The sequence below is a fragment of the Emydura macquarii genome, unplaced genomic scaffold, assembly GCF_026122565.2.
Source record: "Emydura macquarii macquarii isolate MOO-44397 ecotype Brisbane River unplaced genomic scaffold, CSIRO-AGI_Emac_v2 contig_1790, whole genome shotgun sequence".
Lineage (NCBI taxonomy): Eukaryota > Metazoa > Chordata > Testudines > Chelidae > Emydura > Emydura macquarii.
In genome coordinates this window covers 15,688,626-15,715,244 of record NW_027131927.1, presented here as the reverse complement: position 1 = coordinate 15,715,244, position 26,619 = coordinate 15,688,626, and the positions used below count along the sequence as shown (strand labels likewise).

Here is a 26,619-nt window from a genome sequence, read left to right as displayed (position 1 = left end):
CACGCCGGACTACCTGCACTATAAAGAAGTCTCTGCAGGGCCTGGAGGTGGAAGGTGTGGACCTGGCTGCGTAGGCAGCACAGGCCCTGCCCTCCTTCCTCCAGGGGGGAGACTCAGGATCCCCGCAGAGACCCAGTGCAGTCCTGGCCAAAAGAACTCCAGAACTGGCCGCTAGAGATGGGCCAGGAGTCTCGGGGGTGGGACCAGGGTGTTGAGCTGGTGCCAGAGCGAAGGGAGAGGCACCGCAGCAGTCATGCCCATCTCTGCAGCCACTCAGACATCCTGCCCTCCAAATCTGGCCAGCTCTCCGACGGAGAGAGATGGGTGGTGGAGAGATAAACGCCGAGATAGAGCAGCGGACCCACGCTCCACCCAATGGCTTGAAGTGTGGGTGGGAGGGAGCTCGCCCGCCACCTGGCCCCTACCATCAGGCCAGAGTTTTTGACCCAGTTGACCCGGGCGGAGGAGGCTGCTGAGTAGATGGCCAGGCAGGTCTCCAACTGCACCAGGTTTCCCGGGTCCTGGACAGCGAGGAGTACATCATCGGCATACGCTGACAGGACCAACCTCAGCTCCAGCTCATGGAACACCAACCCCGTCACCTCCGGCGGAGGAGACAGAGGAAGGGCTCAATGGCCAGAGCGTACAGCTGGCCCGACAGCGGGCAGCCTTGACACACTCCTGTAGCAAGGTGCTGCGGCCTTCCTCGGAGCCTGGCCCCGAAGAAGGGTTGTGATGCCCCTGCTGGGCAGATCAGGACCCTGCAGGCCAGATACCCTGGGAGCAGAATGGGGGGGGGGGGGGGGCAGGACACTGAAGGGAAGGATAAAAGGCCGGCCTAGCAGCTCAGTCAGAGGGAAGCTGCTGCTGGAGAAGAAGGATGTACCTTCCCCGAGGCTGCGGGCTGGATCTGACCCAGGACCCATGGCTGTGCGGAGCAAGCACCCCGTGGACTGCAGCCTCCAGGGCTGCCAGGCCCTAGTGACTGGGAAGGGCCACCAGAGACCGCTGACTGGGAGAAATCCCCCGAGGCCAGCCTGACCTAGAGGAGCTGCCTGCCTCCAGGGACCCACTGGAGCTGCCCGAAACCAGAGGACCCACTAGGACCCTGTGACCTGGTGGAGCTGCCATCTGCTGATGACCCAGAGGAGTTTCTGGACCTGCTGACGACCGATGATGGGGGACTCGTGGGACTCCTGCTTGCCGTCTAGCCCAGCAACTTGGAGGAAGACCCCTGGGTTTAGGGTGGGAGGAAGTAGCCCGGGGAAGCTGACTATAGTCTGGCTGAGCTTGTGGTCGCACCAGTGTCAGCGTCTTGCGGCTGGAGCCCTGCTGACCCAGTGGCAGCACCCCTTTGCCACTGATGAGGCCCTGGGCTGGGATGCAGTGGAGTCAGGTGGGCCTGCGTCCCCTTCCCCCTTCCCTAGCCATCCCGGGAGTGCTTGTGTCCTCTGAATATACTGCCACAGAGGATACTGAGCCGGGGGCTACAGACTACTTGGCCACCTCGCCCTGCCTGGGGGCCGGGGCTAAAGACTTGTAACCTGCTACCTTTTTTTGTCCCTTAGAGCAAGGAGCTATGGCCTTCCTCGGAGCCTGAGCCCAAGGAAGGGCTGCGATACCCCTGCTGGGCCATGCCACCAGCTTACAGGTCCTCTCTTCAACTACGGTGTGTTGCAGAGTAATTACTTTCTCAAATGCTAAATATGGCAAGTAAGCAGACAGTCCTACTGCACTGGGGTCAGTTTCCTGAAAGCACTAAGGCTGGTGGTCTAGGAACTGTATCACAGTCTCTTGGCAAATGTACTGCAGGGAGATAACTCTTCTTGGTGACCTCCAGTAAATGGAGTTATTTTAAACCTATAAAAGTAATGACCAGGTGAGGACTGACTGATTGGCATGTTGCACTTCCCTGGGTTGCATTTCTTTTCTTGCTCATTGGTTTATATTCATGCAGATCTTCAAAATAATGTTAAGTTGTAAGGACCAAACTCCAAAAACGAGGTCTCTGAGCCTCAGAACAGCTTTGGTGAAGTGTTTAATTTCTCAGCTATTTATCTTGCAGACATCCCTGGCAGCATCCCAATCTGCACTGGATTTATGGGTTATTACAATAATCTGTAACCCACTAACCCCCTCCTTTTGTCCTATGACTACAGTTGTGTTAATGGGCCACTCTGCCTTGAATGGTCCCTTATGATTTGCGCTAACTACTTACGCTAAACAATCTGTTCTACCTTGCATCTTGCTGTGAGGCTAGGAGTATCTTTACCAGACCTGAAGAAGAGCTTTGTGTGGCTCAAAAGCTTGCTATGTGTACACAGACAGCACTGCAGCAGCACCTCTGTACCAGTACAACTGCGTCGCTGCAGCGCGTCTGGTGAAGATGCCCCATGCCGATTGGAGAAAGGACCCTATGTAGTCCTGGAGCTTGAGCTCTAGCCTGGACCCAAATGGCTACATAGCAGTTTTACAGCCCCACAGCACAAGCCCTGAGAACCTGAGTCAGGTGGCCCGGGCTAGGCGCGAGTGTTTAATCACTGTGGAGAAGTGCCCTCAGCCTCTTCCAGCTCTACCTGCTGATTCTCCAGTTCATATGTATTGGAAGCAGGGCTGAGAATGGAGAGTCACTTCAAAAGATCGGAGTAAGCACTCGCCTCTTGGCTATTCTATAGTACGGTTGCCCCCTTTTGACCCAAGCTAGTCAATGAGTGGGGCCCTGGGATGTTCCAGTTGGGAGTAGAAATTGGTGACAGCCAGATATTTATCTGAAGCAGTTTTGTTAACTTACAAAGAATGCACAAAGCCCTGTGCCTGAGAACGCAGAAGGAATGAAATAGCAGAAAACAGCTTAGTTTGCTCCCAGCATCAAGTGTGCTCTTGCAGTCTGCATCCCTGACCCAAGAGCTTCTCCCCGGATTTCTCCCAGTATCAACTATTAACTGTGCTTTCAGCTGCTGCTGTGTTCTCTGGCTGGTTATGTGTGACTCCAAGTGGTGTTTTCTATCTTCAGCCTTCTCACTCACACTCACACTCACCCCTCTGGCATGCTCAAGCCAATATTCCTGAGCCAGCTCTATTAGGCCTTGGTTTGGGTGGGGCCTCTTAGCTGTCTCACAGTTCTCTGAAGGGTTCATACATCAATTTCAATGACCTTTTAACTCCACCCATAACAAGGTTTAACCTAGCTCCTGGTAGCACTGCCAATGCATCAGTGCTTCTAATGGCAGCCACCTAAGAGCTAGCCTCCCTGTAAGCAACTGCTGGGCACCCTCCCATAGGAGGACCTACCTGATCTACGCTTCTGGGGCCTTACCAGTCATAGGGGCAGTGAGCATCCCAGCCTGGACAGCTGAGGAGTAGGGTCACACTGACAGCTGCACAATTATTACAGGATTGCAACCCAGAAAAAGGGGCTTTAAAATGAGAGGTACAGGTCCTGTGCCCAAGTAGGGCCAACTCTTCCAACTTTTCATTCTTCCTACTCTTTTTCTCTAAAGAATTTCCACTAGATCCCTTTTTTATCTGTACACTTTCCTGTTGGGTTTGGCTATGCCCCGACCAGAAGAGCTGGGACTTGCCTAGGTGCCAGGCTAAGACATGCTGTCAAGATGCTGTTAGGGAATTGTTAAAACAACAAAAGGTCCCTGATTACAATATACAGATTAATGCTGAACTGACCCAAAACTCAACATTTTCAAATCAGTTTTTTCAGAACTTTTCGTTCCACACAACAATTTGCTATTTTGACTTTTCATCCCAATTTGGGACAACAACATATTTTGCACTATCACAGTTTCCTGTAGGACAGAAAGTAAGAATATAGTAATCCAAACCCAAGGTTATTGCTGTACTGAGTTTAGATGCAGATAAAGAATTTGACTTGGTGTATTGGTGTTGTCTATTTAGGGTATTAAACTAGAGGAATTGTGGAACCAGATGTTTAGAATAGAACATATTGTTACGCACCAAAACACTGGCACATGCACTAAAAACTAATCAAGCTGTTTCATCTCAAACGCAATTGCAAAGAAATCAAAAGTTGAACTTTCAAACCACAGCCCCTCCACTGCAGCCTGGAGGTCCCCAAACCATGAAGATATTCCACTGAGTAAAGTCCGTACATAGAATAAAACCACTGGATCGTGTTAAAGATACAATAGAGCCATCATCTAACTGAACTGTACTCAAACATGCCTTATGTTTAGACAATCAGAAAGGTACTACAACTGAAAACAAGGTAAAAACTATGGGAAGCTGAGTGAACTATGCAAATCATCATAGATTCCACTCCCCTCAAATAGTATCTCCTATATACTAGACACATGATTTAAAAAATGAAATTGATTAATAAATTGTACTTAGGTCAGAACTCAGTTTCTTTGAACAATGTAGAAGGGGCCCCAGTCAGATGTGATTTACACCTTCTGGCCGTGAGCTCATATTTCATGTATGTTAACATGGAAAAAGTGTGCAACAAGCTTCTCCTCTGCAGCAACTTACACAGACTGGTAATTCAACAGCTGAGATTTCTCAGCACACACAGTTTGAGACTCATCTAAGGTGGAGAGAGTGGTTGGAGGTGAACAGAGACACACGCACCACCTCCTTCACTAGAAGTACAGTATTCTTCAAAACAAGTTGTTTCAAGGCATCTTACAAAAATTGTACGCTACGCTAATAACAGCCTGGTGGTCTAAAGAGGGGCTGTCCAGTTCTATGGGTAGACGAGAACTGCCTTGGTAGCCACAAGGATATTGCTAGTTAATCAGGAGAGTGAGAGATTCATGGCTCTCTACCTTTCTAGACATGACCATCTGCAAGAATTCCCCATGACTTTAAACAGAGGAACATCTCTGATCTTACCAGGAAGTAAATTCCAGAGCGGGAGACTGAAAATATTTGCAACAAAAACCTAAAACCATGTGATAAAACCTAAGCACTTTCTGGTAGAGACCCTGGGCCAGCTCCTCCAGTGGTGAAAAATCAGCATAGCTCTACGGATGCCAACTTACCTATGCTGGGGATCTGGCCTACAGACTCCAGTGAAACGATGGCTGATTTACACCAGCTGGGGATCTGGCCTAGTGATTCCAATGGAGCAACAGCTGGGATGTGGCCAGACACTGTAGAATTGCCTCACTGTGCCTTCAAATCCCAGAAAAGAACAGTGCTGTGGATTGTAAAGACTCTACAGAACAATCACCACTCCAGCTAATGCCTCAAAGATTCTTTTACGAGCTCTTCAAAACCGAAGACAAGGAAAGACTGATAAGGAAATAAGGAAACAACGCTATGGCCTTGAAGGTGGAAAGGGCACAATGAACACCATTATGAATTTGAAGCTCATATTAGAAAGATCCATTGAAATAGGGAAAACTGTACTTGTATTTCATTGACATCCAGAGAAGCATTCAACAGAATCTACCACTACAAATTGCTCAATGTATTGAGATCTATAAGGATGGATGGATACAAAAGCTGAGTAATAAAACAATTATATCGGAATTCCAAAGTGATTATAACGGGAGACAAGAAAATCTAAATACCATTTATAGTGAATGTTTGATTAAATGAATTGAAGAAACAGAAGAAGATATTAAGATTAATAGAAATGGGTGGATAACATTTGCAATGCAGATAACACAGTGCTGTTGGTTGATTTAGAAGGTCTGAATGAGTTAATGGAGATTATATATGAATATGGCAAAGAACATGACCAGGAGTTGAATTTGGACAAGAAAAAAAATCTATGGTTGGTATGTAAGGATCCTGGGAAAACGTGCAAGATTCCGGCGAATGACACGGTTGTACAGCAAGTAAGAAATTATTGCTATTTAGGAAGCATCATTACAGAAGATTGAAGATCAGATACTGAAGTCATCATCAGGACAGCAAGAGTGCAAGAGATATTCAAGAAGAATAAACATCTGATGAGAAGGAACATAAATCTGAAGTCTAAATTCTAACTCTTAAAAACTTACATTTGGTCTGTGTTAATATAGCTGTGAAACATGGACATTCAAACAATTGATAATAAAGAAATCATAGTTCTTTGAGTTATGGAGTTAGGAAAGAATTCTGAAAATATCATGGATAGATTGCCTGACCACCCAAATGGTATTGGAGATGATTGGAACTCAGCAAATACTAGTAAGATCTCATGAAAAGTAAGATTAAATTTGCTGGGCACATTTTAAGAGGATCAGTGGACAATGCATATTTAGGGGCACTGGAAGGGAAAGTTGTTGATGACAGAAGAACACGAGGCAGAAGAAGAAAATCTTGGCGGGACGATAGAATATCCTGCGTGGATCAAAAAAGCTATTCATCCACAAAGAGAGCAGTGAATCATGCAGAATGGGCTACTGTGATACTAAACCTCCAGTGACGGAGATGCCACAGAAGAAGAAGAAGAAGAGGATGTGGCCCATTGACTCCAATGGAGTCGGACTTATTTATCTGAACTGGGGATCTGGCCCCGTCCTATTCCTATTCTTTCTGTAAAGCACTGAGCCTCCTTTTGTTTGCCTAAATTGTGTTCAGGGAAAATAGATTGTGTGGCCATTCTCCATAAATAAACAAGATTGCACCAAAGAAACAGCTGACTCATAACATTCAAATCTTCTCCAACAAAAACAACCCAGCAAGGCGTTGGATATTGGCTAGCTGCTCAGGCTTAAAAGGGTCGAATACATGGAAACTCTCCTACTGAGGAGTTTTGGTTACAAATGCTGCACTCAGTCCAGGTTTGTCTGTGGAGTTGCTGGGATCATAAGCCTTGCGAGTGAGTCTCAGCTGATTTAGGACTTGGCTCATCTATGGAAAACACACCAGTTTGGGTTTATTGTGAAACCAGGAGAGAGGTGCAGTTTGAGCTGAGTTTTGGACAGCACTTCTTTCTAACAGGAGGCTTCTAGCATGGCCTTTCTGGCTCCTTGTTGTCATGCATGTGCATATGGTTGGTTCAGGCTGGGAGTTGGAGGGAATACTAGGGGTTTTTTTTCTCTCTTCCTTGTCACATTTTCACTTTTTCTTGGCTCTTTTCCTCTAACATGCAAGCCATGTTAACCTGTGAGCATTTTCATTCTCTTTGGATCCAGCTCTCCTGTTCCCTATTAAATTCCATCCACCACCCCCGCCCCAAGCTCCAACCCTCTTGAAATGGGATGGCCAGCAGTGCACACAAGATCCAGGTGAAGGTACACCATTGCATTATACAATGGCATTGTCATTTTACCCCATCCTATTCATGAATCTGAATGTTTTCTGTTTGGTTTTGTTGGTTTTTTTTGTTTTTTGTTTACTTTTACTGCATGCTAAGCAGAAACTCCTTTTTAACTCAGTTTTTCAAGTTGACTAGATCTCAAGTTGATGGAGTCCCTTTGATTCCAATAAGAGATCTGTGAAACACTGCAGCAGCAATAGCAATTATTTCAGGAGTTTGGGGTTAAACAAAGCTCTTCTTTTTCTCAGTCTAGGTACCCTGGTTATGGGTCCATAATTAATACCTAGACAGAAAGTGAAACTCTAGGGAAGTGCAATGTCAGGTCCATGTATTCAGCATGTCTGATTTCAGCTCTCAGGGAATCTCTCACTGAATCATGGCATTTCACCCCCCACAAGATCCCTGTCACAGTTCAGGGCAACTGCACCTGTATTCCTCCTCTGTCCATGGTCCACTCTAGGCCCCAGGCTGCTCAGCTGTCACCTCTCTTGGAGGAGATGCACATCTTTCTCCCTCCTAACTAGGGTATTTCCAGGCTGTACAGCTCCTTTACTACTCTCTGAATTCCATAGCAAAAGACAGGCTGCCTAAGCAGGCCTGCTTGGCTTCTCTCCTCAGAAGTGGTGCACAGTGTGATTGCCACAGTTAAGTAACCACGCGGCTCTTTGTAAGCAAGCACATTTATTGTTAACATGAAAGCATTACAGAGAAAACATATAAGAACCATAAAAGAACTTATAAGCAGGCTAATAAGCTCGCCAGAGATTATCCTAGCTCCAACAAGGGCTCTGGTCCTTGAACAGCCCTTCAAACCCTACAGTGGGGTTTTCCTGTGGTCACAGGTTCGTAACAGCTTTTACTTAGAACTTGTAGGGCCTTGGTAGGTCCAGTCCTTCCAACCCTTCCCTAAGGATGAAGGCCCTCCTGGACTCAGGGTCCTGTCTGTTTGCTGGATCTGGAAGAAAGCCCAGAGTCAGTTTAAAACCAAGTTGTTTATCCAAAAATCCCTTTTTGTCTGTTGGGCTCTGAAAAATCCAGTTTGAACTAGTCCATGCAAACCTCTGCAGGGGGTGGTGCTTCTCTGGAGGTGTTACAGCCTGGGCAAATTTGCCTAAACACTGTTCTCAGTACCTGGAGGAAATGCAGTTGCCCTCCCCCATGGAAATACATACAATCCCTGACCCACAAGGGTACAGCAACCAGTCATTTAAGGCAATGGATTCCAAAGATATGAAATTTAATTCAGTAAGGTTTGTCTAGGATATTGCAGGACACTGTCATATCTGCCACTGTGCCATCCCAGCTTCTTGAGCCAGTGCGAGACTTATGGCTGAGCAGAAAGAAGTGGTTTTCTCAGGGGAAAAAAAAGCTTGGAATCTGGGAACACTTCGCACTCCCTGTGCAAGGCAAGAGAAAAGTGTGGGTCACTGGATGGAGATGTGAAGTCCTTTGGGGTCAGCAGTGTTATCTCTACAAAAATTGTGTGCCGCTTTAAACACTGATCTGTGATGGTGTGTGCACCCCAGACAGACCCTGAAAGGGTTAATGTGGGCCTGGCAGGCCAATTAACAGAACCTGTGAGAGGCAGAGAGCAACAGCCAGGCTTAATTGAGAATGAAGCCAGCTGGGGAGGGGCTGGGTGGTGACTATACAGCCAGGAAGTTTGCAGCAGACAGGGGCTGTAGGGAGAGAGTCTGCAGTCTCTCACTGTGGGATAGCTGAGGTAGGAAATTGTCCAGAGAGGCAGTAAGGGGTCTGATGGCCTGGACTTTGACCTTGGCTGCCAGCTACAGGGTGCCTGGACAGGAATTGCCCAGAGATAGGTGGAAGACCTGCTGTAAAGTCTTTGGACTACAGCTGGGTTGGACTCCTCTCTGTTACCCTGGAAGGAGTGGACTAAAGTGTGACCTGGCCAGAGGGCCAAGTTGTGAGAAGACAGAGCAGCGCAGCAAGGGAATGGGTGCCATGCAGGAGGCAGCCACTACACCAGGCCTGGCCACAAGGAAGCACACTTGTGGTGACTAAGCACTCTTATATGGTCAAAAAGAGATGTTGTTGTTGTTCAGAAGGTTATGAAGGTGTCTGTAATGGATTTAAAGGCCTAACTTTAATAGGTTGCCAACACTTGCGATCTTAATAGAAGACTTGCAATATTTGGTGCTTTATATAAAGCCCCAACTCCTGGAGTCAGGTGATTATGAGGCATTCTCAGCTTTCATTGTAAAAAGAAAAAGTGTGTATATGTTTGCAGCCCTCCTGGTTGCAGAGAAAAGCTTGAAAATATGACCTGAGTGTAACCTACCAGCTCAGATGCTAGAAGGGGAAGTAAAAGACCTCCAAATGTATCTTTTTAAAAAAAACTTGATTTTTTAAGCCCATCTCCTGAAGTTTTGTGGCTCTGACTCCTGGTTTTACTGCTCTGGTTGGCACAGCTGCTGAAAGCTCTTAGTTTTGATAATATTGGTGCTAGTGTCTATTCTGTAAGGCAGGGGCAGGAGTGCTCGGAACAGGCTGCTTGGAGTGTTTGGTTTCTTAGGCCACTGTTTCTGATGATATCAGTAGTTCAGTGGTCCTGGCAAGAGAGGCTTTTGGATTATCTCCCCATTTTGCTCAGAAGCTGTGGGGGAAAATCTCAGATCACCAGTTGCGGCTGCTGTGGTTGGTCTGATGGGGATGGCTTTGCTGGGGGGGGGTCAGTTATCAAGGCGAGGGGGTGGGCTGTGTGTACCCCAAGCAGGGCTGGGAGTGGGCTCATTTCAGAGGCTGGATTTTTCCCTGCAGAAGGACCAGCAAATCCTGATGTTTGTTTTTCTTCTTTCCCTCAACTGTATCTTATCCTCCTCCAAAAACTGCTCCAAGTGAGAGCGGTGAAAGGGCAGAAGTCCTGCCCAGAGCTAGGCTGAGCTGCGCTTTTGCAGAGAGCACTGTGGCCTCTGTCTGGAATGTGCCGGCTCTGCACGAGCACATGCCCACAGTGAGCACACTGGGGAAAGCCCCTCCAGGGCCACAGCAACAGCTGCCTTTCGTCTCCCTTATCTCTGGCAGCCTCACACAATCAGCAGTTCTCTGGCTCTGGGGCTGTCTTGAGGCTGGCGTCTTGGTGTGAGCAGCTCCCCCGCCCCCAGTCTGATGCTGCTGCAGATGAGCATACACGCCCCTGAACTCCCTCCGCAAGGGAAGCAGAGAGCCAGGATCCTGGTGTAGGAGGGCTGGGGGAGGGGATATGCTCCCAGGACAGTCCCATTCATCTCCACAGGATCAGCCCTGCTGTTATCTGGCTGCTGTTCTTGTAAGGCCCAGAATCCGGTGAGGGAGTTGATGTTTGGGGGTAGTGTATGCCTCTCCCCACCACTCCCCATATCTCTTGCCCCTTTTGCTGCTAGCGCTATCCCATTAACCACTGTGGAGTCTGCACAGCCCTTGCATGGCTGCCTGCCATCCTCAAACCCAATGGGATCTGGGCCAGAGACATCCTAGAACTCCCCACATGGCTCTAAACCCAGGAAAAGCCCAGACCATGTGAGTCCTCATGAGAACCACCAGCCAAGCAGAGGTTTCTGGGAGAATCCCTGTGGCTGCGGAGGGCAGTGAGCTGAGTGAAGGCAAGGACCAATCTCAGGCCAGCCCTTCCCTCGACTAACAGCAGCCTACCAAGGGGGTTGGAATGAATTCTGTGACCAGGCTGAGGCTCCAGCCCCCAACTGGCTTGTGCACGTCTGGACAAGGAGCATACGGCAGAAAGGACCTCTTTTTTCCTGAGCAGCGACTAACAGAAGAATGTTCTGCTTTGTTTCCATAAGGTCACAAAGTTCCTGCACTAGGTCGGATACATTCTGGGTCCACATGCTGTTAATTCCATGACCATACTGATGGAGGCATCCTTAGAGGTGTTTGGCTCCCCAGAATAGGTCTACACAGGAAGGCAGCAATGGGTTCTGCCAAGCTATGTTAAATAAAATTCCATTTTCACTCACTCTTTCAGGAACCTGTTCATGGATAAGGCAGAGGACAGGCCAGAGTGCAGGGACAGAGCTGACTGCTCAGCAGATATGAAGCTCAGCACAGCGGCAGAGAGCTGTGTGGTGCATTGAGGACTGTGTTGGAATTGGAATCTATCACTTGGGGGGAGGAGGATGTTTCCTGGTCCTGCTTGCGAGGCGTGCTAGCAGCAGTCAATCTGAAAAGAGCCCTTAAAGCCAAGTGGGATGACTTGTGCCTTGCTGTCTTAGGAAGCAGCCTATTTTTTCTCTTTTTTTGGTGTTCTTGTATGTTGTTCTGAATTATAAGAAATAAAGCAGTATTACATTGCAACCTTTCAGCAAAATATTTGTCTTTATCTAATTTGTGTGCGTGATGAATTTAACAGGAAAGCTGGCAACAAGGATGTAATTATAAAAATAAAGGAGAAAGTAAAGTTAAAATGGCTGCCCATGGCAATAAGGACAGTTTCCAATTTAATGAAAAGACAATTTTTGCAACATATACACAAACTTGAGCAGTGTTTTTTATGCACATTTTGATTTGAAAAAAAGGGGCTGTTTTCCTAACTTTGGTGAGGGGAAAAAAACACCTTTGCCATGTTTAGTTAGTTAACCTTATGTTTTCCACAAGAACTTGGTGAGCTGGAGTATAAAGATGTAACACAGATTCTAAAGAAATGTTATGTGCCTACCACCATTTTTTTAACAGAATATTTCATCTAAGAAACCAAATCAAAAGAGAAAGTATCCCTGAATTTTTGGCAAGCCAGAAAAAAAAGGCTATTTGTTGTTTTGGTAACTTTCTGAAAGAGGCTGTCTGAGATCAATTTCTTTTTGGACACCTTGAATTAAGAGAGGCTGTTGAATACTGTGTGTAAAAAAGAATTGCCACTAGAGGAAGCTGTGGAGACTGCTCTGTTTGACTCCATAAAGACAACTCTGCCAACATTTGAAAATAACCTGATGTGACCAAGTGGAAAATTTCAGTAATATTTTTATTATTCTTATATGTGCCTCAGTTTCTTTCTGTGCTTTTCATTAATACCCAGTTGGTGAAGAAGGGTTAAATCTGCTCCATCCTGAGGCAGGGTAGGAGGTGTTGTCATGTAACTGTCTGTCTGTCTGGGGTGATATGAATGGGTCATTAAAGGACTGGCTGAAACCAACCCATATCAATGGAGGATCAAGACAATGGGGAGCCCCTAGGACTGAACAATAACTTCTAACAATGGGAACCTCCAGCAGGTGGAGCATGTGACCCCAGCATGGCTCTGCAGGAAGACAATGGCCTGAGAGGTGTCAGGTGGCTAGGATAAGAACAGGCCTTTGGAGAGAGACAGCACTGTCATCACTTGAGCTTGAAAAAGAGACCAAGCAGAGAGCCAAAAATGGAGACCACAGCAGCTTGGCTTGCGGGCAGGGAGCACAGGCTTAACCAGAATGGACTATGACTAACCCTTTATTACTCGGGGCTGACCTAAGGACTTCCAATGCTGTGTTCCCACCGGCTAATAAACCCTGCTCTGTTTTGCAAAGGCTGCCTGGGGTCACTGCAAATGCTTGCTGAAGTGCACTGGTCCCTGAAGTGTGTAAGTCTCTGACCAGGAGTCTCTCTCACCTGGACTCACTAGGCAGAGCTCATGGTGTGAAGCAGGAGGACTGGAGCCAGAGGCTCAGACATGGAGGCGCTGAGGTTGTGTGGTTGACCCCCAAAGGGTCTGGCACACTGAAGGGTTCATCCAAGGGTCTGTTTAGAAACTGGGGCATAGTACAGGTCCTGTGGATTCCCTTGTGCCAGGCCTGGGAAGACGGCCCTCAGCAGCAGGGGGTGAAGAAGCTGATCATCATCCAAACAAACCGGAGGGAGCCCTGTGCGTGCTGTTTAGAGACATCACCCCGGCCAAAGCAGCGTGTCTTTCATAAGCTGCAGCACAAGAAGAGCAGTAAGCGGGGATGCACCACAGTACAGGCTTGCCACAGTGCCCAGCGAAGGATCCGCCAAGTATAGGGCTTCCAACCCTCCAGGGTTGTCCAGGGGTCTCTGGGAATTAAGATTAATCTTTAATGAAAGATTGTCATGTGATAAAACCTGCAGGAATGCATCCAACCAAAATTGGCAATCCCCGCCAAGAGGACGCTATCAACGTCTACCAGCAGGCGCCACCAAACTAGTCCTGTGACTGTGGAGGAGTCAGGCTTGGATGAAAAGATGTGCGAGATGGACCAGAAGTGCATGTGGAGGCAATGAAGAGACCTCTTATTCCCGCCTTGCTATGGTCAGGCAAAGGGCAATGATGTGATATTGACAATAGGAATAGATAGAGTGGCCATGTCTGATTTTTTTTTTTGAGTGGGTTACAAAAGAACTTTGCCTGGGGTGAGATTGAGACACTCATGTGATTTTACAGAATTACACTAGCGGGCAGATAAGCACGTGCAGCAGGCTTCCTGTCACTGTAACTTGTAAAGGTCTCTGTTCACCCTTAGAGTGAGTTGGAGCTGAAAGAAATAGACCCCCTGCTAATGGGCAGAAAATGGCTATAAAAGCATAATCTGGACTGGTGTGTGAGGCACCATATGCCAGTCAGAGTGGGGGAATTGAAAGAAAAATACAAAGCTGCTAGGTCTACTCCCACAGTCTATGATGCAGATGAGTCCAATGAAGCTGTATTTTGACGTTCATTACATACTAGAGCTGATTTACTTAGACCAGATACAGAAAGCACTCAGTGAAAGACAGCAGACAGTGAAAATCCCCACCCCATAAACCTCCCAGGTTTTTCTTCCTAAAGCAGACCGTGCTGGGTATGAAATCATGGGGGAGGGATAAAGTGAAGAAAGGGTGTGGCCAAGCAGATACTGGGACCAGTGGCATATTTGACAGAGAAAGAAGGAGAGTTAATGAAGAGGCTCCTTGATCAACTGCTACCAGATAAAAGCTCAGGGAACATAAGAACAGCCATGCCACTGGTCCATATAGCCCAGTATCCTCTCTTCTGACAGTAGCCAATGCTAGGTGCTTTACGGAGAATGAACAGAACAGGCACCCATCAAGTCAAAGCTCCTCAAGCCTGACCCGCAGCCCCTGACTTCTTTCAGGTAAGTTTGGCCAAAATTTTTCTGTTAAAGCTCATCTGAAATATTAAATTGGGTTTTCAACAACACAGAATGTTTCATGGAGAAGATCTGCTTTCCAATATGTCATAGAAACCAAATGGCTGGACGCTGGCATATGTCCAGTCAAAATGGTGTCCTGGTGCCTCCTGGGTATTGCAGGTCAGGTGCCTTACTCCCATTCTCCATGATGCAACCTGGCCAGGGGCTCCTATGACACTCCTCTCCCCTACGAGTTGCTCCATTTTGAATCCAAGTATTTTGGGGTTTGATGTGTTGCCAGAAAGTTGAAATTTCCCATGAAATTCCCTCTCCCCTGTTTTCCCCCCCTCCCAGCTGTCCTCATGATGTCCCCAGCATGGCCACCCAGTGAAGGGAGCTGTTCTCTCGAGCTGTGCCATGACTGCTAGGAAGCTCTCTGGCATTTGATCCAAGCAAAAGAGCCTTTCCTTGCTCCCCTGGTCAGCAGCAAGAAAGCTTTTAACCAAGGACAGCTCGGGAATTTCCACTCTGCCCCCTTTGAACAATGCCCCAATAAGCCCCAGGGAGAGATCATGGGGGGATCCCTTCCTGGGTCGGTCGAGAGCTGGCAGGAAGTGCACGGGGCATTGGGGGGGGGGGAGTGACTCTTCAGCCTGGTCTTGACTGGGCAAGAAACTGCATTTTGGTTGGGCTTGATGGATGTGAGCAAGCTGGGCATGAGGTGACCTCGGCCCCATTGCCTAGTCAAGGCAATCCGCCCAGGAATCTCCAGGCATTTACACCCATTCCTCCTTGTCCTAGGATTCCTGCAAGTCTATCCTGCTTGGAGGCTCCTGGAAACCCACCAGGCACCTAGCTGCAGTGTTAGGCACCGAAACCCCTTTGAAAATCCAGCCTGGGTCACTTGCCCAGTGTCCCTGAGTCTGTGGCACAGGTGGGAGCAAAGCCCAGGCCGCTGGCGGGCCCTGTGTTAGTGCTTGAACTGCAAATCAGTGCTGCTCTGCCATGGCCAAGCCATTCACCTCTCTGTTCACTCAGCATCACTGCAGAGAGCACCCCATGACCCAGGGGTCTTACATCCCTCAGTGCCCCTGGGCAGGGCGGGTTGGTTTCAGCCTTACAAACCAAGGGCCAGGGCTCTCTCTCAAACATATTCCAAAGTCAATTCACAGGGAGTTCTCCCCTCCCCCTCGCCCGCTCGGGCCAGCCCGGATTCCAGGCATTCTGGCCTTGATTGCTCATACAAAACACCTATCATCACCTGCTCTCAGGGCTCAGAGACTGCAGCCGCCCACGATTTATTGCCAACATTGGGCTGCTAGTTGCATTTAAACCAAGCCCATCTCAGCTGTCTGCTACAGAGCACAGTCTGGGTCATGGAATAGCCCAGGGACAACAGACCATCAGGGCCCATTGCTAGGAAAATGGCAGATGAGGAGGTGGGGAGGGGAGAGATTATAGGGTCCTGCCTCCACGCAAGAAAACCGCACTAGCTGAACTACCTGAGTTAAAGCCCAGGATTGGCTAAAGCTGCTTCCACACATATGACTCCCAGCTAGGGTCTGTCTACATGGCAATTAAAAACCCACGAGTGGCCCATGCCAGCTGACTCGGGCATGTGGGGCTGTTTAATTGCAGGTGTAGATGCTTGGGCTGGATCCCAGGTTCGAGCACCCTGCGAGGTGGGCTGCATCCCAAGCCAGTTAAACAGCCCCTTAGACCAACTCCTGTGCACCTGACTCAGCTGGCACAAGCTTCTACTTGCTGTGTAGACACTCCTAGGCAGCTATGCAGCCCCATCACCCCCGAGTGGGTGCAGCTCTGAGATCGGGGGGAGATGAGCTTATCCCCATTGTACCGATGGGAGGCTGAGGCCCAGAGACATTTGCCCATGCTGTGCAGGAAGCCTGTGACACAGCAGAGACTTAAACCTACACCTTGGAATTTACAGGCCAATGCCCTGCCCTGCCCATCACCCTGTCCTTCCTATCTGCTGGGGAGCTGTCTGGCCCTTGCTGCTCAGGCTGGGACCTCCACAGGGGGCTGGACTGCTGTGTACAGCAAAGAGCTAGCTGCATTCTTAGTGTAGAGAGGGCTGTGCCATCTCCACACACCCAGAGATGGCACTAGAGGCTGAGTTCAAAGTGCAATTCAGGTCACCTCCGGGGGTTAGGACATCTACCAGCATCTAGCAGAACCTAGGGACAGGGTGTGTAGGGTGGGGTGGAATAGGGAGGGGAGAGGAGGGGAGGGAGAGCAAGAGGGCTGCAATGGGCTAATTGCAGGGACTAACTGGAGGGTGGCCAGACTGCACGGCTTGGTGCTGCATTTGCAGCACTGAGTTTGTATGGTCCAGAGGCTAGAGAGGAGATTTGAACAGGCAGGGATTCAATGAGGCACAGAGGGGCTCTTTTAAGTGTCCTGGGCAGCCTGAGTACAGGATCAGTTCCCCGCCAAGGAGAGGGCAGCCAGGGGAGGGTTGGACAATAGAAAGCTAAGGCTGGGAAGTCTGTGAAAGTGCACGGAGACTAGGAGCAGAGAGACCCAATCCCTTCACTGCATGTGCAGTGTGAATGAAGACAGCGATTCAGGTCACTGCCCAGGCTGGCTTTTGACCCCCACTGCTGTGATCGGTATGAAGAGAGGCCAGCTACAGCCCCACCTGACTGTATTAGCCCCAGACATCCTGTGTTTCTGCCAGTGTCAAGTGAAATGGGTGCTCCAGGCAATGGTGTATGGTGCTGCACTCAGTCTCTGTCACGGGGGCTGGCTCAGGTGTCTCTCGGTGCAGATGTCATTCAAAGCCAGTCTACAGACTTGCTTCCCAGGGAGAAGGGTTCTGCTCAACCAGTGAACAATGCAGGAGAAGATTCCTACAATTCATGAGGCAGTCGGGTGTAGGACTGATCCAGCTGTGGGTTGTGTTAACCCCTGTGAAGGCAAGACGTGTAACATACAGAGCTCACCGCAAAACAACTGAGGATGTTCTCAGCCTTCCCTGTATCCCAAACGACGGCCCTCCCTGTGAGATTGCGAGTTAAGAGCGTGCCACATCCTACGTGGTGCCATCAGCAGTCCAGGTGCGACATGCGTGTTTCACTGACCTGCACGTGCCACGCAATGCTGGGATCCTCACTGCTGTGTCACAAATCTCTGGAACATGCCTAAGTGAAAACGGCTGCCACTATTCAGTGACCTGCTCCCAGAGGGTCCCACCTGCTCTCTTCAGTGCAGAAGATGAGGTTTCCCTTCTTTGAGCTCCTGTCCTTGCTGAAGAGCCAACCCGGGGAGGGGAGCTGGATGCTGCCCTGACTCAAGCACCAGCAGCAGAGCTGTTCACTAAGTCCCAGCTGCTCTTGCTTTTGCCCCTTGTGATGTGCAGAGAGCTGTGAACGTACGTGGTTCAAGCACTGTTTCGAGCAGGGTACCAGGGCACTTACTTTGCAAGTTAGTTGTGAGTTATCCTCTGTAACCAACTCATCTTGACCTTGCTATCAAGCTCACGCTTCTTTGCTTTTATTACAGATCCTTTCTGCTTCACATGCTACTTCCTGAAGATGCTTTTCAAATGTAAATTCCCACATACTGAATGTCAGAGACCAGCACAGAGCCGCAGGATCCTGTTCACACCATTTCTGAGGAGCAAAATCCCTGACAAGGATGTTTCCAGCTGGCTGGTACGCAAAGGGGCAAATTGCTTGTGTTGTGTTAAAGTTAAAATGGAAACATCCAAGTGGTTTAATTTGGGAATTGAACATTAGCTAGTATCAAAAATGGCAAAAAGCAAAATAAAAAAATCAAGCAGCAGGCAGAGCCAGCAGCCTGCGCCTGCTTCCTAGGGGCTGGCCTGTCCACGACACCTACTTTAAATTAGGGATAGGACTTGTGTCTAACTCAGAGGGGCATGCAGCTGTCACTGACCCACAGGATCTGTGCTACACTCCAACTCTGAAACAGACAACAGCTGTTCGTTGTGCTGGACCCCCAAGGGATCCCACTCTTCCTTCAGGGTAGGCCATGAGGCCTCAACACTTCTTAGACTGAGCCTCTGTGCTCCATCTTTCCTGTTGCTCACCATGAGTTCTGCTCAGTGAGTCCAAGTGAGATAGACTCCTTTGCCTTCTCCAGGGATCATTGCATCTCAGCAGGTTTTCTGGCCTGTGTTATGCCAGGAGGTTGGATTAATGATCATAATGGTCCCTTCAGGTCTTGGAATCGAAGAAGCATTTGCAGCAACCCAGGCAGCCTTTTTAAAATAGAGTAGAGTTTATTAGTCAATGGAAACATAGCTTCGGGATGTCCTTAGGTTAGCACACAGAAAAGACGTAGTCCGTACTAGCCAAGCCATGCTGCTATAGGAACAGTCTTGGTTTCCTCTCTCTGTCCCTTTGTCTCTTGGTCCCAGCTGAATGTTGCTGTGTCTGTCCAAAGGCCAGCTTTTAACTCAGCCCGCTGCCACATTTCCCCTTTGTTCTCCAGCTCAGGGTCTTTGCTCTGCTTCCCTGCAGAGATGGGGGGAAAAATCTCTTTCATCTTGGCTGTTGGTTGCTAGGTGTGAATGTCCCAGCCATGGGATTCCTATTGTCTTTTTGGACAGCACTCTAACAACCCATTCATCCCACCTCAGACAGTACAATGAGGTGACACACACCTCATGTCTCCTGAGTTGCCTGAGTGCAGCTTCTTAACTCTTCTGCGCCCACATATCAGGTAAGTCACGGTCATGCATCTCATTCCTAATAATATTACTGAAACTTCCCACCTCAGCACACTGCCACGTGCATTGGCATGACATTGAACATAGAATATTTTGTACAGGGTGCACATTCTTCATTCATCCATTTGTTCAGGGCAACAATCACAGAGGTGGCCCCAGAAATGTGTGCACACAGTCCTAGGGAGAGCATGGAGTGGCATGTTATCAGGGCTCAACACAGGCCATACCCCACAGTTAACTCCAAGGGACTGAAGCAACTCCCATGGGCCGGGGAAGATGCTTCATTTTGCACCTCCTTCCAGCATCTCCTGTAAGGGGCTCTGGTCTGTGGATACAGACATCTGTCCTTTGTTCAGGGCAGTGAGGTTGTACGGCCTGGTGCGCTGTGCAAGTGCTGCCAGTGTGACCGGGGAGTTGGGCCCCAGGGGGTCTGTCAGGATGGGTAGAAACACCCCAGGGAAGGGGGCACATGCTGCATGTAGGTCCATTTGTCATTCCTGTCCATTCCAACCATGATGGGACTGTGCAGTGTGACTTCTCCCTGCCTCCTCACTCCCCAGGGCAGGCTGCGTTTCAATAAGGTACCTCTTCTGGCCCCTGATAATTGAGGTAATCTCTCCCTTGCACGTGGTATCAGGGCACTGATGTGTGGAGAGACGGTCCTGTCTCTCCCCTGCCCTGCTGGCAGCACTGCCCCTCTTCTCCATGCTCAGACTGCACTCAGTGGCATGATCTGACGGCAGCAGGGCCTGCAGCAGGCTCTGTACGAGGTCTGGGGATGTAAATTGTATTGGGGGAGTCGTAAGAAAGATCTTGCAATGGGATCTGTGCAGGTGGAGTCAGTTGCCATGCCTTCAGTGGGGCTCAGGGCAGATCCATCAGAGCTGGAGACAGCACCATGGAATGGGAAAAGATGCTAACTTGAATGTCCCCTTTGTGAGTAAATGGATAGTGCCAGCCCCAGGAGCTTGCAGTGCCAGGCAGGGGACGGACCATGCCAGTTTGGCTGTTGATGCCAAAAGGGGAGCAGGGTTAGGATCTGAATTGAGGGCAAAACCAACACAAACTTCCAACCCCGTGCTCCGATCTGTCCCCTGAGTCCCATGCGAGGGGCAGTGTGAGAAGCAGGTGCTAACAAAAAGAGGGCAGAGAGTCCAAGCCCAAGTAGAGCGGGCTGGCGGGGCTGGTCTGTGTCCCACAGCCCTGGGAAGCCCTCGGGGAGAACCCAGACAGGCGAAGGACAAGCTCTGCACTCATGTTAAAAGTCGAGTTTCCCAGCCCCCGGCTTTCTAGGAAGCTGGCAAAAGGTGAAGCCCCTGCGAGGGCTAAGCCATTGTCATTGATGTCCCGGGCCGGGCACTCGTGGCAGGGAGCTGGTGCTGGGACCACGTGTGGGGAAAGGGATGTACACGGTCTGCCCCTGTCTGCCCCACACCTTGTCCTTTGCTGCCCCAGATACAGCCCGGCTGCCCCTCCCTCCCTGCCCCGTCCAGAACCCTCCTCCCCTCCCGCTCCAACCCTCCTGCAGCCCGGCTTCCTCTGTCTGCCCTGCCCCCGGTGCTGCCTGCGGGCGGGCGGGCACTGCAGGAGCGCGCGGACCGGACCCGACCGGGCACCACCGCCCCTCCCCCCCGGTCCGCCCTCCCCCCCGCGCCGCAGCTCCCTGCCGGGCCGGGCTGCCGGGGGCTCATTTCAGCGCCGCTAGCCCCCGGGTGCTGCCGCCAGCGGCAGGGACCCGAGTCCGACCAGCCTCTCGGTCTCCGCCCGCAGCCGGCTCCGTGCGCCCCGGGACGGCATCATGAACAGCCTCGCCGCCGACAAGGAGAGCAGCCCGGCCGAGCCCAGCCTGCCCGAGGAGGAGGTACCCGCCGGGCTCCGAGCCGGGGCGTGAGGGGGAGCCGGGGTGAGGGGGAGCCGGGCGGGGCCCCCGCGAGCGGGGCAGAGGGTGTGAGGGGGGCGGAGGTCGGGGGTCCCGGGCGGAGGAGGTGGGAGTCCCGCGGAACAGGGCGGAGGGGAGCCGGTCGGGGGCCCCGGGCAGAGGGGGCTGGCGCGGCCCGGGGGCTGCGGGTTTCGCTCGCTCAGGTGATCGCTCAGCGCCGGCCGGCCGGGCACCGCCCCTCGCCCGGCTGTAGAGACGGAGCGGGGTCCCAGAGCGTCTCCCCCGGGGCCCGCCTCGCCTCGCCTCGCCTCGCGGGGGGCAGCTGCCGGGACTCGTAGTGCCCTGGCGCCCGACGGAGCCCCCTGCCGCCGGGCCGGCCGCCACCGCCAGGGGATCGTTCCCCTCAGACCTGCCATGGCTTGGCCACCCCCCGGGCCTGGGCCCTGCCGGGGACTGCGTGCCCGGGTGGCGGGTGACTCCGGGACAGCCCGTAGCAGCGGCAGGTGTGTCTGTGTGTGAATGCGCATTTACACACCCAGGCGCCGTGGAGTGTCGCCTGGCCGGGGTGAGCCAGGGCCGGGCTGAGGCGCTGCCCAGTGTTGCCAGGGTCTCCCTGCAGCTCGGGTGCTCGGCCTGCGGCCGGGCGGGCTGGCACTCCTGAGAGGCGAGGCATTTCACCGAGAACACCTGGCACCAAGTGCCTGCAGGCTCTGGGTGACTGTTAGTAACTCTTTGCTTCACGTGGTTTAGTCTGTACTCTGAGGGCCGGCCAGGTCAGACTCATGGGCCTCACCTGGGTTTTAGCCCAGCAAACCGTCCCTTCTGCGTGTAGTTGCAATACTGTTTCCTTCTGCTCTTTGAAAACTGTCCTTTTTGAAAAACTGAACGTTAAAAAATTACTGTTCCCCTGGGGATCATCCTATTCTGCTGGTGTGAATACTTTTCTCCGGGCAGGCTCTTGTGGCATCTATCCGGCTTTCTGTCCTGGTCAGAAAGAAATGTTCATCTTTGCCTTGCTTCTGGTATTGTCCAGAGCAGCGTGCCTACCACAGATCCACAGAGGGAGTTGTGAGCAGAGGCGAACAGTAGCTCCTAGTCGGTAGAACAAACTTCTGTGGATTTTGACTTTGGGGATGGTGCAGTGAAGTGGCGCAGAGAGATCTGTGTAGGGTGGGATTCCTGTTGGCCTGTCAAATCTCTCCTGTCTCTTTTCTCACCACCATTTGGTAAATATTCGGTCTATATACAGTTCCTATACAGACACAGTGGAAAAGAGCAGAATGGTGTGTTTATAGAAGTTTTAGATAATGAAGTATAACTCTCATGTCCTGCAGACTGGTAGGTTTTCCTGAACAAGTGCCCATTAACGTACTCTGCACATCCACTCCCACGGCAAGTGATAGAGCACACAGGAGTACAAATATTTGGAGTGGTTTAAATCTCAGGCCCTGTCCTTTGGGTAGCAGCTGTGGGAGTGGGGGGAAGCTCTGGGCTGCCTGCACTGAGCGGTACTTCCCCCCCACTCTGCAGGAGGGGGATCGCAGAGAAGGTTTGCCAGTTTGGAGGCCTGGGGCTTTCTGCAGAGTACTAAGATAGCTACTTTGTCATAGTCAGGACCAGATTTAGGGGCAGGCGACTGCCTGGGGGAGCCAGGCTCGGGGGTTGCCGGGCTCAGGGTGCTGTTTTTGTTGTTAGCAATAAAAGGGAAAAGAAGAAGGTTTGAAGTAAAAGATTTCAGGTATTTTGAATGTGGATTCATTTGTCACTAACTTCCTAGAATGTTCTGGACCTTTGTAGAATCTTTTGGAACCTTCCTGACTTTCTGAGAATTATATTTTCCTCAAACCTCCTAGCATGTTGTCAGCCAGGCCCTCGCGGGTATATAAGGGGCAGGACGTTGCCAGTCAGTTCGTGAAATATAAGAACGAAATGAAGCGAGAGCCCAGCTGCGATATTGTGAACCTTCTTTTTTACTGTGTAATTGTGAAAGTGTATTTGTGGAGGAGTGCGGGGGGAGGGATGGGGAGGTGAGAAATGGAGGGGGGCACGTCGCCTGGGATGCCATTTGGTCTAGGGTCGGCCCTGGTCATCATGCTTGGGAGGGGCCTCCCATCCCTGGGTTGGGCTCACCCACTTAAAGGAAAATACCTGGGTTTATTTTGGGACTGGCTCACTGAGTTAATGGCATGCACCCGCACACACCAGATTTGTGTATGTCTGGATGAGATACAATCTTAGCAAAATACTTAAATATTAAACTTATAATGTGGAGGAGATTCACGATCTGCTCCTAGACTGGTAGAAGGTGAAATTCAGATCGTTTGTAAATCGCTGGAAAGGGAATGTTTTCTAGATGTCCAATAAATGTTTAGGTTTTACCTGTGACTGGAAGTCAGGATAATCTAGGTATTCTGAGTGTAATAACAACCAAATATGAGCTCCTTCAAGCCTTTTATCAGAGGAAGGACATGTCATATCTTATTGGATGGATTTCTAGTCTGACCTCCTGCATGACACAGGCCATAGACCTGCCCCAAAATAATTCCTAGAGAACATAAGAATGGTCATACTGTGTTAGACCAATGGTCCAGCTAGCCCATTATCCTGTCTTCCGACAGTGGCTAATGCCTGGTGCTTCAAAGGGAATGAACAGAACAGGTAATCATCAAGTGGTCCATCCCATCACCCATTCTTACTTTCTGGCAAACAGCAATCTCTGCAATCTAAAGCAGATCTTTTAGAAAAATATCCAATCTTGATTTGAAAATTGTCAGTGATGGAGAATCCACCACAACCCTTGGTAAATTGTTCCAAAGGTTAAAACCCTTATTATTAAAAATGTATGTATAGTTTTCAGTCTGAATTTTTCTAGGTTCAACTTCCAGCAATTGGATTATGTTATACCTTTCTCTGCTAGACAGAAGAGCCCATTATCAAATATATATCAGATACTACCTCAGATTTACATTTAGGTCTTGGTTCGCTCTAATATAGAAATAACGTGATAAAGGCATGGCAGCATTTTTAAGCTATTTGTTTTTCAATGAGTACCTGATTATCATAATTTATTTCCAAGTACAGTATATGTATCAAACTTGTCAAACCTTGGGAAGGTAACTTCAGACCTAAACATTTTCTGTTTTCAGTTGGAATTTACCATAGAATACAAACATTCTTTAAATAGGCAAATGCATTATTTCTGAAGTGGTTGGTAGAACCGGCTTGAAAATGTACCAGGTGCTAAAACTACTTGCCCACCTTTTGCATGGATTATAATGATAACAAATAATTATTTATTTTTGTCCATAAAATCAGTGAGCTTCCCAGGTGAGTGGGCAAGGGGAACTTTGTAGGGCTGTGACAAAGTACTTTTCTCTTTATTGCACTACACCATTGTGTATCTTCTCAGCAGGTTGTAGGTATGCCTGGCTTTCATTACATTTAAATGGGATACAGATTATTTTTTTACTCACAGAGGGCCTAACCCTGCTTCCAGTAAAGTCAACAAGCCAAACACTCAGTGGAGCAAGCCCAAAACTTTGAATGGCTAGAAAATGAATTGGCGTCATGTCCAGTAGTAGACTTGGAGAAATCACTGTGTTTGGAACGGTGCTGGTTTGCCATAGAGAGTTCAGACCAGGCTGTATAAAGGTCCTGTGGCTGCATTGTTTCTTAGTGCACATTACTAAGTGTGGAATGCTCCGGGAGAATTTCTTTAACTATGATACTGACATTGCTCAGGGTAGGGGGAGTTAATAGCGCAGGATTCTTTTCTGATATTGAGGCTTGAAGTTTTGCCACTGATAGTGGAGACAGCTGGCTGGGCCTTGGTATGGTTAGTTACTACCATCAGCTTCTTTCCTTTGGTCACAAAGCACTTCAGTCTATGAAATTCAGTCATAGCTCCAGTATCACTGACGCCAAGCCTTCAAACCTCAGGGTATAACCACCCAGACTCACTGGATTTTAAGAAATAATAAATGTTGGGGTCTTTTTCCTTTGCTCACTGAGCCTTTAGGTTGAAGTTAGGTCCCATTTTCAAGCTGTTCTCTGTAATCAGAAGAGCTAAAAACTTACCTTTTACAGTGAAAGGGAATCACCTGACTCCAGGAGCTGGGGCTTTAAAGAAAACACTAAATATTATGAGACACAATAAAATCATGAAAGTCGGCAGCAGCGTCCTTCACAGAGCAGATTTTAGTGAGCATCCCACCAGATCTATCTCCCTCTGTGGGATGGGTGTGAATGGAGCAGCATTGGTGATACGGTCACTCACGCCATTGGTGGGGTTGTCACATCAGATCTCGGTACAATGAAGGGGAGATATGGCAAATTTCCATAAAATCAAAGCTTTGTTTTATAGCATGGGTCACCCATGACGTGTCCCTCCCTTCAGCACCCCGTTTTGTGACACTCCCTCTATTCTGTGACTCTTCCCTTCCCACTCCCATTCTATAACCACCCCCACCCCTCATTTCAGCATGATCCTCTGTAGGGGCCTAGCCTTCCATCTTATGGCATCTCTTCCTGGGGACCCTGGAGGGAGTCTTCCCAATGTGCTGCTCAGGGCACCATAGGGATGACAAGCCATGTGACTTGATTACCCAGCACCCTGCCAAAAGCCAGGCTGTGCCATGGGAGATGTGGCTGTAAGAGCCACTGCCCGGTGCTGTATGGCTGGTAAGTGCCGGGGCTGGCTGAAAGGGGCATGTGGGTTCGGCCCCATCAGTTTAGCCATCAGTCAAGCAACCACAAACCAGAAACATGCTTCTGTGCATGGCCTCTGCCTGTCTCTTGACTTGTCTACACACTGTTTTTATAAGCCCAGGAGAGCTAACATGGTTCCACTCTCCTAGTGTGAATGTGTTTATACCGGGATAAAGGTACTCACACCAGTATAGTGAGTCCTGTTTGGGAAGAGGAATGATCTACAGTGGCATAGACACCTTTATATCAGTATACTACACCCACACTAGGGATCGTACCCATACAATGACCTGTTAAAAACTCACCCTCTCCCCAGCACAGTGATACTGGTACGAGCACTGTGTGTAGAAAAGCTTCATGTCTGCATGTGAGAGCCATTTGTCGCTGGCTGGGGGGGCGGGCGTCTTTCAGCTCATCTGTTCCAGGAGCAGTGCTGCCCTGCTTGGCACTCTTCGTTTTTAAACACACAATTCACGACAGATTCTGCCTGCCGATACACGTGCATGGCCTTGTAGGGTCCATGGGGGGAGACAGAGTAGGGCGGTTGTTCTGCTGAGTGTGTGGGGATTGGTGGTGAACAGGCTGGGTTTCTCTGGTGTACTCTGGACCCCAGTCTTGGAAATTGGCTGTCTTTATACCTTTGAGGGCCAGGCAGTGGCCTTTGCATGGCATTTCAGCCATGCTGGTATCACCTCCACAACATACACATCTTCTCCTTTGGGAGCCATCTGCATCTGTGCGTTGGCTTCCAGGACAGGCCTTGTTCTGTCCAACATGCAGCTGTTTAGGCCAAACCTTTCACTCAGCTGTTTTCATACCATGCAAAACAGTCAGATAGTTGGTGGGGGCTACCATAGTTAGATGAAGGTGTGCTTTTGTGTTTGTAGAAGCAAACGCCTTCACCTCACCATCCCTGGCCCCGAGGACAATGGTCTGAGACAGAAACCCAGACCCTTTTCTTTTGCTTTGTATCCTATGGAACTAGCCTGCTAATACAGCATGGGCATGAGCA

General features: G+C 49.7%; 1 protein-coding gene and 1 long non-coding RNA gene across 7 annotated transcripts in view; both read left to right on the top strand.

Annotated features, from left to right (window-relative positions):
- The first annotated feature begins 8,915 nt into the window (after positions 1 to 8,915).
- Positions 8,916 to 15,428, top strand: LOC137158939 (uncharacterized). Of its 2 annotated transcripts, none has more exons than XR_010921504.1 (3): positions 8,916 to 8,951; positions 14,215 to 14,307; positions 15,106 to 15,428. It is a non-coding gene; the product is annotated as an uncharacterized lncRNA (long non-coding RNA). The 2 variants fall into 2 exon arrangements; XR_010921503.1 differs by having other exon boundaries at positions 8,922 to 9,245; positions 14,212 to 14,307.
- A 5,153-nt stretch (positions 15,429 to 20,581) lies between these two features.
- Positions 20,582 to 26,619, top strand: part of RBPMS (RNA binding protein, mRNA processing factor) — a 151,597-nt gene continuing 145,559 nt past the window's right edge. For all 5 annotated transcript variants that reach the window (XR_010921502.1, XR_010921501.1, XR_010921500.1 and 2 more), the window contains exon 1: positions 20,582 to 20,882. Coding sequence is in view for 2 of the 5 variants with exons in the window: in XM_067556969.1 (XP_067413070.1) it covers positions 20,820 to 20,882 (63 nt within the window). In the remaining 3 variants the exon portion in view is untranslated. The remainder of the gene's footprint in view (positions 20,883 to 26,619) is intronic.